Source organism: Eriocheir sinensis, chromosome 13 (assembly GCF_024679095.1).
Source record: "Eriocheir sinensis breed Jianghai 21 chromosome 13, ASM2467909v1, whole genome shotgun sequence".
Lineage (NCBI taxonomy): Eukaryota > Metazoa > Arthropoda > Malacostraca > Decapoda > Varunidae > Eriocheir > Eriocheir sinensis.
In genome coordinates, this window is record NC_066521.1 from 11,791,424 (window position 1) to 11,805,461 (window position 14,038).

General features: G+C 41.8%; 1 protein-coding gene across 10 annotated transcripts in view; it reads left to right on the top strand.

The window, feature by feature from the left end:
• Window positions 1-14,038, top strand: part of LOC126997979 (protein numb-like) — a 115,858-nt gene that overhangs the window by 89,489 nt on the left and 12,331 nt on the right. For 3 of the 10 annotated variants that reach the window (XM_050859241.1, XM_050859240.1, XM_050859245.1), the window contains exons 2-7: window positions 3,818-4,303; window positions 10,058-10,228; window positions 11,530-11,601; window positions 12,372-12,449; window positions 12,850-12,990; window positions 13,810-14,020. In XM_050859241.1, the coding sequence (XP_050715198.1) occupies window positions 4,082-4,303; window positions 10,058-10,228; window positions 11,530-11,601; window positions 12,372-12,449; window positions 12,850-12,990; window positions 13,810-14,020 (895 nt within the window). In that variant the 5' untranslated portion in view covers window positions 3,818-4,081. Of the gene's footprint in view, window positions 1-3,817; window positions 4,304-7,237; window positions 7,906-10,057; window positions 10,229-11,529; window positions 11,602-12,371; window positions 12,450-12,849; window positions 12,991-13,809; window positions 14,021-14,038 lie in introns of those variants that run through there. The other 7 variants (XM_050859248.1, XM_050859249.1, XM_050859247.1 and 4 more) reach the window with 6 other exon arrangements.

Consider the following 14,038-nt stretch of genomic DNA (forward strand, 5'->3'; position numbering starts at 1 on the left):
TAACACGTGGTCGTTCACCCCCTCCTTCCCCACACATTCCCTCCCCTCTTATGCCTTCCATATTAAGCCATCCACTCAATAATAAATCAGTGTTACCAACGGGAAAAAACCCACCGCCACCACCATCACCACCATCAATGATAGTAATAATAATGAGAAAAAGAGAGGAAGTGAAAGGGTTGTCCATAGGGTGGGGGAAACACCAATGATGTCAGCAAGAGAAGGGAGAGTAAAGTGTCAGTATGGAGGGTTGAAGAGGTAAGGAAGGGGTGAAATTAGAGCTGGGAGAGGGGAGAAATTAGAGCATGGGAGAGAGTACAGGAGGAAAGGAGGTGAAGGGTAAAAGTGAAGTGTCAGTATGAAAAGTGGAAAGCTTAGGAAGGGGTAAAATGAGAGCATGCGAGAAGAATGTAGTGAAAGTACAGGAGGAAAGGAGGTGAAGGGTAAGAGTGAAGTATGTTTGTTGGTAGGTGTGAAGAGAGAGAGAGAGAGAGAGGGGGGGAAGGGGGAGTAGACCTGAGAGGAAGGGGAGAGTGAAGTGTGCGTGATCGTGGGGAAGGGGGGAGTGGGAGGGTAGGGGGTGAAGGGTAAGAGTGAAGTATGTTTGTCGGGAGGTGTGAAGAGAGATAGAGGGGGGGAGGGGGAGTATAGACGTTAGAGGAAGGGGAGAGTGAAGTGTGCGTGATCATGGGAAGGGGGGAGGTAAGCGTTAGGGGCGTGGGAGGGAAGGGGTGCCAGTATCCGATATCAGATGCTGGTGAGGTCAACCTACATAATTTAGAGTGCGTTCCTCCTCCTGCCTCTGCTTTTCCTCTTCCTTATCATCGTCATCATTCTCTTCATCTTCCCTATCATCATTTCCATCATTCCCTCTTCCTCCTCTTCACTTTCATCATCATTATCATTCTCCTTCTTCCCCCATCATTACCATCATCATTCTCTTTCTTCGGCGTCACTATCATCACTATTTTCACCATACTCTTCCTCATCTTCACTATCATCATCATTATCATTCTCCTTCCACCCTCATCATTACCATCATCATTTTCTTCCTCAGCATCACTGTCATCTTTATTTTCACCATTCTTTCTTCCTCATCTTTGCTATCATCATCATTCTCCCTCCACCCTCATCATTACCATCATCATTTTCTTCCCCAGCGTCACTATCATCCTTATTTTCATTATACCCTCTTCCTCATCTTCCTATCATCATCATTAACATTCTCCTTCCACCCTCATCATTACCATCATTATTTTCTTCCCCAGCGTCACTATCATCCTTATTTTTTTCATTATCCCCTCTTCCTCATCTTCGCTATCATCATCATTACCATCATTATTTTCTTCCCCAGCGTCACTATCATCCTTATGTTTCATTATCCCCTCTTCATCTTCACTTTATCATCACCGTTGCCATTTTCCTTCCTCCTCTCTTATTCCTCTGCTTCAATAGTTTCTTCCTTGTCGCCCTTTTTATTATCCTACCTCCTCCATCTCCTCTTCCTCATCGTAATTTTAGCTCTTCCAACTCCTCCTTCCTCCTCCTCATCTCTTCCTCCTCTTTGTTATCGGCTTGTTTGTCTTCTTCATCGCATCAATCAGCCATCTTCCTTTTGCTCTTCCTTCCTCCTATTCACCACCACCACCTCCTCCTCCTCCTCCTCCTCCTCTTCTCGATCCCCATCCTCTTGTTAAATCAGCATTCCGTTCCGTCTTCCGCCTCCGCCCCCTTTCTCTCTCTCTCTCTCTCTCTCTCTCTCTCTCTCTCTCTCTCTCTCTCGCTGTCACGGATTTATTTGTCTGATAGATTGATCCAACTTTTGTCCCTCCATTTTCCACTCCCTCGCTTTCCTCCTCCTCCTCCTCCTCCTCCTCCTCATGTCCCCCTCCTCCTCCTCCTCCTCATGTCCTCCTCCTCCTCCTCCTCTTCCTCCTCCTAGCTCGTCCTCTCATGTGTGACCCTCTCTTTCTTCCTTTCCGCAATCTGATCCCTCCTCTAATTTCTTTTTCTCCTCCTCCTCATCTTCGTTCCTCCTCCTCTTCATACCTCTGCGTGTTTTCAGTGACGTCATCGCTCTCTAGGAAAGTAATTAGCTTTTATACCCTCCCTCTCTCCTCCCTTTCCTTCTCTCTTCCTTCTTCCTCATCTTCCCTTCCTCGTATTTGGCCTTTCTTCCCTTTCCCTCCATCACGCAGTTTCATCTGAGTCACGGTGGAAATGTCGAAATTTTGCGTGTGTGACTTTTTCTACTTTTGCATGACTTAACTCCTCATTTCTTTTACTGTTCTCATTTCTTTAATATTTCCGTAAGTGAAAGTAAAGGTAATAAACATGAATAAGAAATAGAATGAGGCTGAAGTACAAAAAGATTATAAAATGAAAAGTGTTGAACGAAGTGGAAAAAGGTGGAGTAAGAGAGAGAGAGAGAGAGAGAGAGAGAGAGAAAACACACTAATGATCTTAACTAACAAAGACAGGTGATAGATAGTGACCAATACCTCCAGGTCATCATCTTCGCAAGGTTACAGCGAACGTGTACCCACTCTACGAACCAAGACCGACAGGCGATCATAAGCTGGCGGTGAGGAACATTCAATAGCGTCTTTGTGCGCGATGCTCTTCTGTTTTTGTGTTGTCATCGTCCTTTTCAGCGTCGTTTGTTTACATTTGCTGCGGCCGTGTGTGTGTGTGTGTGTGTGTGTGTGTGTGTGATAGCGTAGTGATGGTGGGTGTCCTTGATGTTCCTGCGCCCCCCTCTCCCCACACCATCCTCCACCCCATCCCTGCCCCACCCAACTCACCTGCCCGCCGAACAGAGAGAGAGAGAGAGAGACCGCGTCATTTATACACTGACAGTTAAAAAGAAATATTGCGTTACATATTTCCTTATACTAAGAATTTTCCTCCTCTTTCTTCTTCCCCTCCTCCTTTTCCTCCTCCTCCTCCTCCTCGCGCGTTCCCATCCACCGAGTATAGTATGACAGTGGCGAAGTGAAGCCACATAATTTTCAAAACCCCGTGATGTATGTTGCGTGAGGAAGGGATAGAGAGCATAAATTATGATAATTCTCTCTCTCTCTCTCTCTCTCTCTCTCTCTCTCTCTCTCTCTCTCTCTCTCTCTCTCTCTCTCTCTCTCTTTTCTGATAGATGCCGCGTCATTAACGAAATGAATCTCAAATAAAAGAAGGTAAAACACTTCTTAATCTTGACAGCTTATGACTATTGAATTTAAGCAGAGAGAGAGATCATTTCAAAGATTTATCATATCTATATCTTGACATATTTTACAATACGTCTGGATTATCGCGCCACGCTCGTATGTGTGTGTGTGTGAGAGAGAGAGAGAGAGAGAGAGAGAGAGAGAGAGGTAAATATTAATACCCACAAAGTGTGACGAGAGGAATGAGCGAGGGGGGGGGGGGGAGATTGCTTCAAGGTCAGAGAGAGAGAGAGAGAGAGATTCAAATTATACCCGTGATTCCCATGCAATGCAGTATGTCACTTGAAACTTACCTCGTGAAGTAATTTAAGTAATATCACACACACACACACACACACACATGAAGACATGCAGGTTATCGTGTGCCCAGTATAATATCGTAATCATTAAAGGTCGATCCTCGTTCTTTGTGTGCATTTATCTATTTCTTTATGTTTGAGTCACGTTCTGGGTGATCCGTTGTTGCGTTTGTTTCTGTTGTGCGGGACAGCCTCAACACTCCTCAGCTGTCTGTCTTGATAACATAGGCCCATGACCGTAATCTTGATAGTGCGTACTTACCTTGTGTCTTTCTGTGTCTGCCGCTTCTTTAGCTTTGTAATTACACGCTGACGCAAGTGGTTCAGACACGGTTGCGTCGAGTGCGTGCGGGAACGAACAATCTGCCCGATGGAGCTGTTGTGACAGAAACCGAGACGAATAACAAAGAAAAAAGTAAAACTAAAAGGAAAAAAGATAAAAGCATTGTCTGGAACGGAGGACACTGTGGCGTCAGAGGTGCGAGATATACAGACAGGAGAGACTATAGTGTCAACAAGACAATAGGAGAGAGAAAAAGGGAGGAAAAAAAATAAAAGATGGGCGCCAATTCTTCCCATCATGAGCCGCTCGGGGACTACCACCGCGGGGCGCCCCACTCCCTGGGCTCCTCCTACACGGCCTCACACGCGCGAGCCTCCCTCAGAAAATCACTGAGGAAGAAGAAACGTGACAAGCTGGAGCACCGCGACGACCATAACAAGGAAAACCAGCGGGACGAGGCGGGAGGCGATGGGCGAGAGGCGCCGGCCCACCCCAAGGTAAGGAGACGAGAGGGAAAGGCGCGACGGAAAACAGTAAACATTTAACCTTCATTTATTTTTTTTAGCTTCACGCCATTATCTACTCTTGTTTTTCAGTTTTAATTTAGTTTTTATGGAATGCTTTAACACGAAGGCACATGGAAGGAAAACAGTAAACATTTAACCTTCATTTATTTTTTTAGCTTCACGCCATTATCTACTCTTGTTTTTCAGTTTTAATTTAGTTTTTTATGGAATGCTTTAACACGAAGAAGGCAAGTGGAAGGAAAACAGTAAACATTTAACCTTCATTTATTTTTTTTAGCTTAACGCCATTGTCTACTCTTGTTTTTTTTTTATTTTATTTTTTTTTTGGAAATGCTTTAACAGAAGGCAAAAATGGACAAAAAACAGGAAAACATTTTTTTTTTTTTTTTTTTTAGCTTCACCATTGTCTTCTTTTTTTTTTTTTTTTTTATGTTTTTATTTAAGAAGGCAAATGGAGGACAGAAACGAAAGCCAAGAAAACGGTGTAAACAATCGCATCTTTTTAGTGATTGTACTATACTGTGTGTCCGTCTATAATTCCTCTTTCTTAAGTGGGAAGGGCAAAGGGAAACAAGAAGCTATATCCACATCCATATATTTATCTTCACACATCTGTTCTTATTATTCAGTCTTAATTAAGTGTTTTATGAAAGAACACGGAGAAGACAAGTGAGGGAGTTGAAGTCGCACAGGGAAACAGTAAACACTAACTAAATCCACATCCATAATTTTACCTTCATATCTATTCTTATTTTCAGTTTTAATTTAGTGTTTTATGGAATGTTAGAACACGGAGAAGACAAGTGAGGGTGTGGAAGTCGCAAAAGGAAACAGTAAACATTACATCTCTATCCATAATCTTGCCTTCACATACACATCTTATTTTTCAATTTTAATTTAGTTTTATGGAACGTTATAACACGGAGAAGCCAAGCGAAAGCGACAGAGGGGAGCCATGGAAACAGTGTAAACATATTCATTTCAAGTGACAGTGTTTTCTTTTCCTCTTTCATCACTTTAGTGGCTCAGGAAATTATGAAGTCTTAAGAAGATAAAACGGAAGAAAAGGCGCGTCAACAGATTGTATACAGTTTCATCATTATTCTTCCTTAGCCACATCGTTCCAAGTCCTCGTTTCTTCAGTTAGCCTAGTACATTGTTTTATAGATGTGTTACGTGTGACGTTTTAAGGGGTGTTTTGATACCGTATAATTATCATGTGTTATGGCGATGTTAATTCTTCTTTAACTACATCACTCCATTTTATTCTTCAGTTATATTGTTTTTAGAAAGTTTTATACACGTCGGGGTTTGATAGCGTGTAATTATCATGTGTTGTGGCGATGTTGTTAATTCTTCTTTAGCCACATCATCGCTCTTTAGTTACATTGGCTTATAGAAAATGTTGTACTCGTGACCTTTTAAATGTGTGTTTGATATCGTATAATTATCATGTGTTGCGGCGATGTCATTAACGCAAGAATTATACTGTGTGGTAATGCGCAGGCTGACTCGGTTCATTGTTTACGTTAGGTTTATACAACGCTCAAATTGGCTCTGTCCTTGCTTACGGCGGTGTCAAGTTTGGTTGTGGTGGTGCTTGTCATCCCCTCGAGTATATAGTGTGTCAAGGATGTGTGTGTGTGTGTGTGTGTGTGTGTGTGTGTGTGTGTGTACGTTTTCAGGTAGGTATGTTAATTACGTATATGAAACTAATAGAGGGAGGGAAGGGGAGGAAGATTGAAAACTCTCTCTCTCTCTCTCTCTCTCTCTCTCTCTCTCTCTCTCTCTCGTATATATAACTAACAGAGAGAGGGAGGGAAGGGGAGGAAGATTGAAACTCTCTCTCTCTCTCTCTCTCTCTCTCTCTCTCTCTCTCTCTCTCTCTCTCTCTCTCTCTCTCTCTCTCTCTCTCTCTCTCACACACACACACACACACACACACACACACACACACACACACTTGAAGACCATCCCGTGGAGATATATGTACCCAGGTGATGTAAGCGAAGTTGACTCTTAGTGTGGGAGGCTGTAAAGGTGAAAGTCGTTCGTTAAGTTTTCTTGCGTGTATACCTGTGTGTGTGTGTGTGTGTGAAAAGTTTGACTATATTATATGTCTCGTGCTGTAATTATATTGTATTCATAGTTTATTATAAGCAGAATTACGAGAGAGAGAGAGAGAGAGGTGATATTGGAGGTCGAATGAAAATAAAAGAAAGCGCAACTGGAAACGAACTTAAAAATATAATGCTTACCGAGGTCAAGTTTTCTGCATTTTTCTTTTCGAATAAGTATACAAACCATTGATTTTACTCTCTCTCTCTCTCTCTCTCTCTCTCTCTCTCTCTCTCTCTCTCTCTCTCTCTCTCTCTCTCTCTCCTCCACCCATTGACTGCACCACGCACACTTTTGACCTTTGTCCTGGAGCTCACCTTTGCTGCCGAGGAGTTTTTCTGAGGTAACGGTTCTGGCAACATTTGTGGTAACCCCCATTCTCTCTCTCTCTCTCTCTCTCTCTCTCTCTCTCTCTCTCTCTCTCTCTCTCTCTCTCTCACGGGATGTATCTAGCTTAGTGTAACTCCCGGGTATTTACGTGTAGTACATCCTTACCTCCTCATTATAATTATGTTTCTCCTCTCCTCCCACCCTTGAAAACATTCTTAAAACATTCTTCATGATTCCTTTCCTACCAATTGATTCCCTAATTCAGATCGTCAGTAATTCATTAGACTATATTTCATTTATCTTCATCATTCTGGTTTCTCGTACAGTGATGGATGCTATGAATGTTATCTCACCTCATCCTGTCGTTGATATCGCAACCAGGGATTTCCTTTGACACAGTTGCTCCATACTGTCGTTATCCGTTAACCCTTCACCCTTACCACCTGCTGTCAGAGAGAAGCACAGCACAGCACAGCATACACGGGCCTTGAGAAGTGCAGCGTTGTGTCACTTCTCGCCGCTGCTGTCCGTGAAGCGTGGAGTCAGTCGGCCTTACTCTGATTCTTTCCTCAGTGTCTGTTCAGCATTTGAACTCAGTGTGGGCTGTCTGTGATGAGTTTTCTATCAGCATATGGACTCATTGTGTGCTGTACTGAATGTTTAATGTAACGCTCAGTATCTAACTTTCATATGTGCTGAGTGTATCTAACAGCATCTAGACTCGTATGCTGTCCAGTGCTTAGTGGTTCTGTCAGCATCTGGATTCCTGTGTGCTGTGCTGTGCTGAGTCTGTCTTATCAGCATCTGTACTCCTCGTGTGCTGACCTAGTGCTGAGTGTATCTTTCTCACGACAGTATCCGCTCTCAGGACATTGCGTATAGTTGCATTGTCCGTATATGTGTGTTGGTCCTGCGACTCTTGGCCCAGAAAATATTGGGGAGTGTTCAAGTGTTCCCTGTAAGGCTATTTTCTCCCTCGTTTTCGTGCCTGTTTGTGGAGGATTATTGCTACTGTCGCCACAATGAGCAGGGAAGACATGCTCCGCCCTAGGTCAGCCAGCAGTGGAAGCGAAATGAAGAAACATCCACCCCTTTACGCCACATACTCTGACCCTTTATCCTGGGTGAGTCTAAGATGGGGGCTGCTCTCTCTCTCTCTCTCTCTCTCTCTCTCTCTCTCTCTCTCTCTCTCTCACCTTTTTTTTCCCTTCCCTTTCCCTCTCTCCCATTTCTTTTCCCCTTGCCCTTCCCTAAGAAAAACTAGTTATCATCCTGTCTTTGTTTCTTATCCCCTGCCTGCCTCTCTCTCTCTCTCTCTCTCTCTCTCTCTCTCTCTCGTTAACTATTTATTGATGTCCGTTGAATGCCCTGTGGACGTGATGGCGGGAGGGGAGGTGGTAGATCAAGGTCACTGTTTACGTTATCTATTCAAAAATGCTTCCTCTGCCCGTCTTGCGTCTGTAATAATGTATGCCAAGCACGACCACAGTTTGATTCTTGTATGATGCATTTTTTTTCGGATAATCAAGGAAGCTCTACTAGGATTTGATTTTTTAGACGTATTAATCTTCACCAACCGTAATGCAGATGAACTGTCTTTTTTTACCCGTTTTCAAGGTGTGGTTGGTTGGTTTTCTTGATTTTTTTTTTTTTTTTTTTTTTTTAATATATATATACGGTACCTATATATTTTTTTTACGGCTGAGTTTGTAATACGTCGACTTAACTGTAAATACCAACACTTTTAACTAACTCTGCCCCAAAAATGGATTAGAAAAGCGAATCTAGCCACATACTTGAATTCTAATACGTACGACGGTTGAAACATCTTCCGCAAACTTAACGAAACCTAACCCTATCGCACTCCTTACCATTAATACTACTACGTTTGAAAAGTCTGGCGCTAACCTTACCTAACCTAACCTAACCCTATCACACTCCTTACCATTAATACTACTACGTTTGAAAAGTCTGGCGCTAACCTTACCTAACCCTATCACACTCCTTACCATTAATACTACTACGTTTGAAAAGTCTGGCGCTAACCTTACCTAACCCTATCACACACCTTACCATTAATACTACTACGTTTGAAAAGTCTGGCGCTAACCTTACCTAACCTAACACTATCACACTCCTTACCATTAATACCATTACGTTTGAAAAGTCTCGCGCTAACCTAACCTAACCTAAGCCTATCACACTCACAATTAATACTACTACGTTTGAAAAGTCTGGCGCTAACCTAACCTAACCTAACCTTATCACACTCCTTATAATACTACTACGTTTGAAAAGTCTGGCGCTAACCTAACCTAACCTAACCCTATCACACTCCTTACCATTAATACTACTACGTTTGAAAAGTCTGGCGCTAACCCAAGCTAACTTAATCTTATCACACTCACAATTAATACTACTACGTTTGAAAAGTCTGGCGCTAACCTAACCTAACCTAACACTATCACACTCCTTACCATTAATACCATTACGTATGAAAAGTCTAATACTACTACGTTTGAAAAGTCTGGCGCTAACCTAACCTAACCTAACCCAATCACACTCCTTATAATACTACTACGTTTGAAAAGTCTGGCGCTAACCTAACCTAACCTAACCCTATCACACTCCTTAATACCCAGTGCCCCAACAAGCAACATCCCTTTCACCTTCTTAGCCTAGCACTCGAACTCATGTATATACCCTACGATCCTATTTTTTCATCGTGTTAGGTTGCTATTATCACCTTTATCGTCTCTCAGCTTAGCATTCGAACACATGTATATGCCCCACGGCCCCGTTTACCATCGCCCGTATTTATTATTCCCATTGACGTCACCGGAGGGTTGGTGGATTGCATTTCCAATTACACTCCACCATTCCAATTACGTGTAGTACGCTGTGCGGTGGATGTATCTGGTTCACTAAGCCGGCAGCGAATTCCTTTCCATTATTTATTTTTTTCTACCATTAACGTTTTGGGTCGATATATTTGATTGGCATCCTGATTCAGCCTTTGAGCCCGTTTTTAATGCATGGATGGTATGAATGATGTATGGCGTGAACAGACTGCACTCGAAACGTTATTAGAATTATGACATGAGTGATAGCTTATATTATGTGATTAATGTATTCTGTGACGTACGCCCATACCCCCCTCCCCCCCGTTCTCTCTCTCTCTCTCTCTCTCTCTCTCTCTCTCTCTCTCTCTCTCTCTCTCTCTCTCTCTCTCTCTCTCTCGTCGTACCCTGACCTGACCTCCCATGTTCCCCGCAGGTTGAGGGTCCAAGCAACTCGCGGGGACGCAGGATGGACCGGCTCAGGCGAAGTTTCCGTGAGAGTTTCCGGAAGAAGAAGGACCACCACGTCACCGAGGCCTCCAAGCCGCACCAATGGCAGACGGACGAAGCTTCGGTCAGGGCGGGCACCTGCTCCTTCCCTGTCAAGGTGCGCATAGCGGTAACACTGGCCTCAGACTAGAAAGATGCCGCATTCACCGCTCTCCACCACCGGTTACACCCCACCACCACCACTCAATTAGACAACTGTCTCAATAATAAGGAATCAAACAACCTCGCACGATACCCATCCATATTCAAACAGGCACACACATTTTTTAAGAGAAACGCACACACACACACACACACACACACAAAAAAAAAAAAAGAATATATACAAAAGGCTGGGTAAATATGAAAACTGTAAAATAAGACGTTTAAGGTAACCTGCCACAGTGTAAATGAAGTTGATTAAATTATAAAAATGCAAGCAGGTCTAAAAGGTGGAGGATTTCAAAGACATGGGTGTCTCAAAACAGGAAGAGAGTAAATTTTAAAGGTAAAAGGGGAAAAAATATGAAGGATCAGATCAGATCAGTAAATTTTTTTGAGGGGGGCGGGCTTCAAGTAAGGAAGTGGTAAACAAAATGGAAAGCATAGGTTAAATATGTAGATGATTAAAGAGTGGAATGGTATTAAAATTACAAGAGGTAAAAGACACCATTCAAGATCAGAAATCACAAGTTATCTGTCTAGCAGAAACACTAAAACCTAACAAACAACTCCCTGAACAATGAGGAATGCATCATTTGGGGAAGAGGCTGGAAATTAAGTATTAGAGATGGTATTAAAATTTGAATAAAGAATTAATGAAAAGATACATAAAATTAGATCTACCCCTACATTCTATACTTATGTATTTTTTTTCACACCGTAGTCCTCGTAATACAACTTAGACACTCACCAGATTTTTTAAATGTTTTACTCTTCATCACCATTAATGTGGCTGATTTGTCTTATTTGACCCACTTTTCAAGGCTTGGTTGGTTGGTTTTGTTGATTATTTTTATATAACTTTACAACTGACTTTGTAACATGTCAACTTAACTGTGAAAATCCAACACTTCTAGCTAACTTTGTCCCAGAAAATGGAATTAAAAAGTCAAACTAGCCACATAACTCTTAACAAATACTAACACAACATTTAAAAATTCATCAGTTGCCAAGAGTAGCATATCATGTGTTGAGGCACTGAACTACTGTTAGTGCAATCTATACTGTTGAGTCTATATACACCTTGATGTTATGCTTCACTATTGCCAAAACGTTCACTGCATATTTTCATTCTTTTTGTTACTGCTTCTTTTCATTGTCATCTCATTTGGTATTCCTTCACTTCTAATCTTTTTACACACACACACACACACACACACACACACACACACACTCATGATCTCCCTCTCCCTACAGTACCTGGGCTGCGTGGAGGTGTTTGAGTCGAGAGGGATGCAGGTGTGTGAGGAAGCCTTGAAGGTGCTCAGGGTAAGTGCCATGACACATTGCTTTTCATTAACAGCCAAGTCATTTTTGACCTTCTTTAGTACTAAGGAAACATTTATAGATCAGAAACTTTTTTTTTTTTTATATCTTCACATCATTGATGCTCAGAAATGGCCTTGACAGAGCTATATTTCCTACATATAATTTATTGAAGTTAGGTGTCCAGGAAATCAGTCTTTTTTCTAAAATTCATTTATTCGTATCGTTCTCTATTGGTTCATCAAAAGTTTTCACGTAAGTTTATAATTTCATGTAATCAGCGTCAAGGTAGGAGACACATACAAAAAATATAAATGTCTCGCTGCAACTGCTTCCACAACTTCCGCTTCAGCAGTCACCTAGAAAGCACACCGAGCGAGTTCTTGACAGTTGACTATTTTGTTTTTATTCTGTCCAAAATGGAAGATTAAGAAAATTCTTACATGGAGTACAGAAAATAAAACATATCAAAGAATGGATTTGCAATACTTTGAGGAGTATTTGGTTGGTAATTTTATCAAGTGCCATAAATGGAATGATGAGATGATGAGGTTGTATTATTTGTTTTGTATATAGAAATGGGGATAAGTGATAAGTCACAATTTTTTTTCTTATGCATTTTCAAATATCAACTCTCTCTCTCTCTCTCTCTCTCTCTCTCTCTCTCTCTCTCTCTCTCTCTCTCTCTCTCTCTCTCTCTCTCTCTCTCTCTCTCTCTCTCTCTCTCTCTCTCTCTCCACATTTTTCTCTAATTTAACATTTTCTTCACACAGAACTCTCGCCGACGTCCCCTCCGAGGGATGCTGTATGTGTCTGGGGACGGGCTGAGGGTTGTCGATGATGAGACCAAAGTAAGTCAAGTTCTTATGTCAAAATTGTCATGCAGTTTAAACTACTGTGTGACTTTTTGGCAGAGTACAATGCCAAATGTATGCACATGTTTTGTTCATAAATTAAATATCAAACAGATTGCTGTGTTGTAATGTGTTGCTTTGTTCACACTTTATGCTCTACCCATTAACTTTAACTGTTATGTTAGAATTTTATTATAAAGTTTACTTGATCCCTTTTATATTCTCATATCAAAGATAAATTTAGGGGCATATGATAATCTGGGTGAGCTGAGTGAGCCAGACACCATTCTCCTGGGCTGCTCATCTGCAGTTCATTATTTCACCTTGAAATGTACCTTTGTAAACAAGATAACCCAACTTAGTCTTGGTCCTAATGCTTTTGATTTGTACTTTTTAGGGTTTGATTGTGGACCAAACGATAGAGAAGGTATCTTTTTGTGCTCCTGACCGCAACCATGAAAAAGGATTCTCATACATATGCCGCGACGGTACAACACGACGATGGATGTGTCATGGATTCTATGCCGTCAAGGAAACGGTAAGTGGATACTAAGTGCTTGATCCAGTGTGTGTTTAAGAAGGGAAGATCATAACCCACTGAACCTTATACAGGAAGTGGTTGTTGATAAATGATAAAGTGAATATAAACAAAGAACAGTGAGTTGAATATGCCCACTTTCATCACAAAAGTCTGTAAAAGCCCCTAAGGGAAAATATTTGTCTATTGATTGGGAACAATGTTTTTGCACCTTGACTGCTGTTCATGTAGTTATACAACGATATGAAGAATTTCCTCAAGGCCTGGGATTATGAACGTGTGGAGTTGAAGTGAGATTACATTTCTAGGACTTGAGTAGTGTGGGATTGTTGTATATTGCTGTTCATAAATTTTTTTTTTTTTAAATTTGCTGCCCTTTACTCAAAGTTCTCTCTTCTCAAGAATAAACTTGCTTAAGGTGAAAAATTAGATTAACTTGGTTGTGGTGTTCTATGTGCCGTGTGGGGCTCATCTTATTTAGAGTTTACCAAAATCTCTATAAAGTCAGCTTCCTTAAAATGCCAATGTTCCTAGCTCTGTGAACTAGATTGGATAGGGTTGATGAAAACATCAGTTTTGGTGATGTGTGTATGCATATACCTCATTTGACAGGGTCTTTTACAGCATCTGATATCCTTTGCTCAATTAGACTCAATTCTATGAGTTAGGAAGGCTTTAGTAAATAATTGAAACGATGACAGGTATGACTCTTTAACTCCATAAATTAAATAGTTATTCAAGATTGGTAATATTATGATAACAAGTGTAGTATAAACTTTCATTGCCACCCAATGTATGACTTGTGTTCCTTCAACTCAGCAGGGCGAGAGGCTGAGCCATGCTGTGGGCTGTGCCTTTGCTGCCTGCTTGGAGCGCAAGCAAAAGAGGGACAAGGAGTGTGGGGTCACCATGTCCTTTGACCCGGCCACGTCTGCCTTCACCCGCAGTGGCTCCTTCAGACAGATGACAGTAACCGAGAGACTCTCGGACCCCCAGGAGTGGAAGCCTATTGGTAAGCCTCAAGTCCCCGGTGAGCAGAATATTTGGT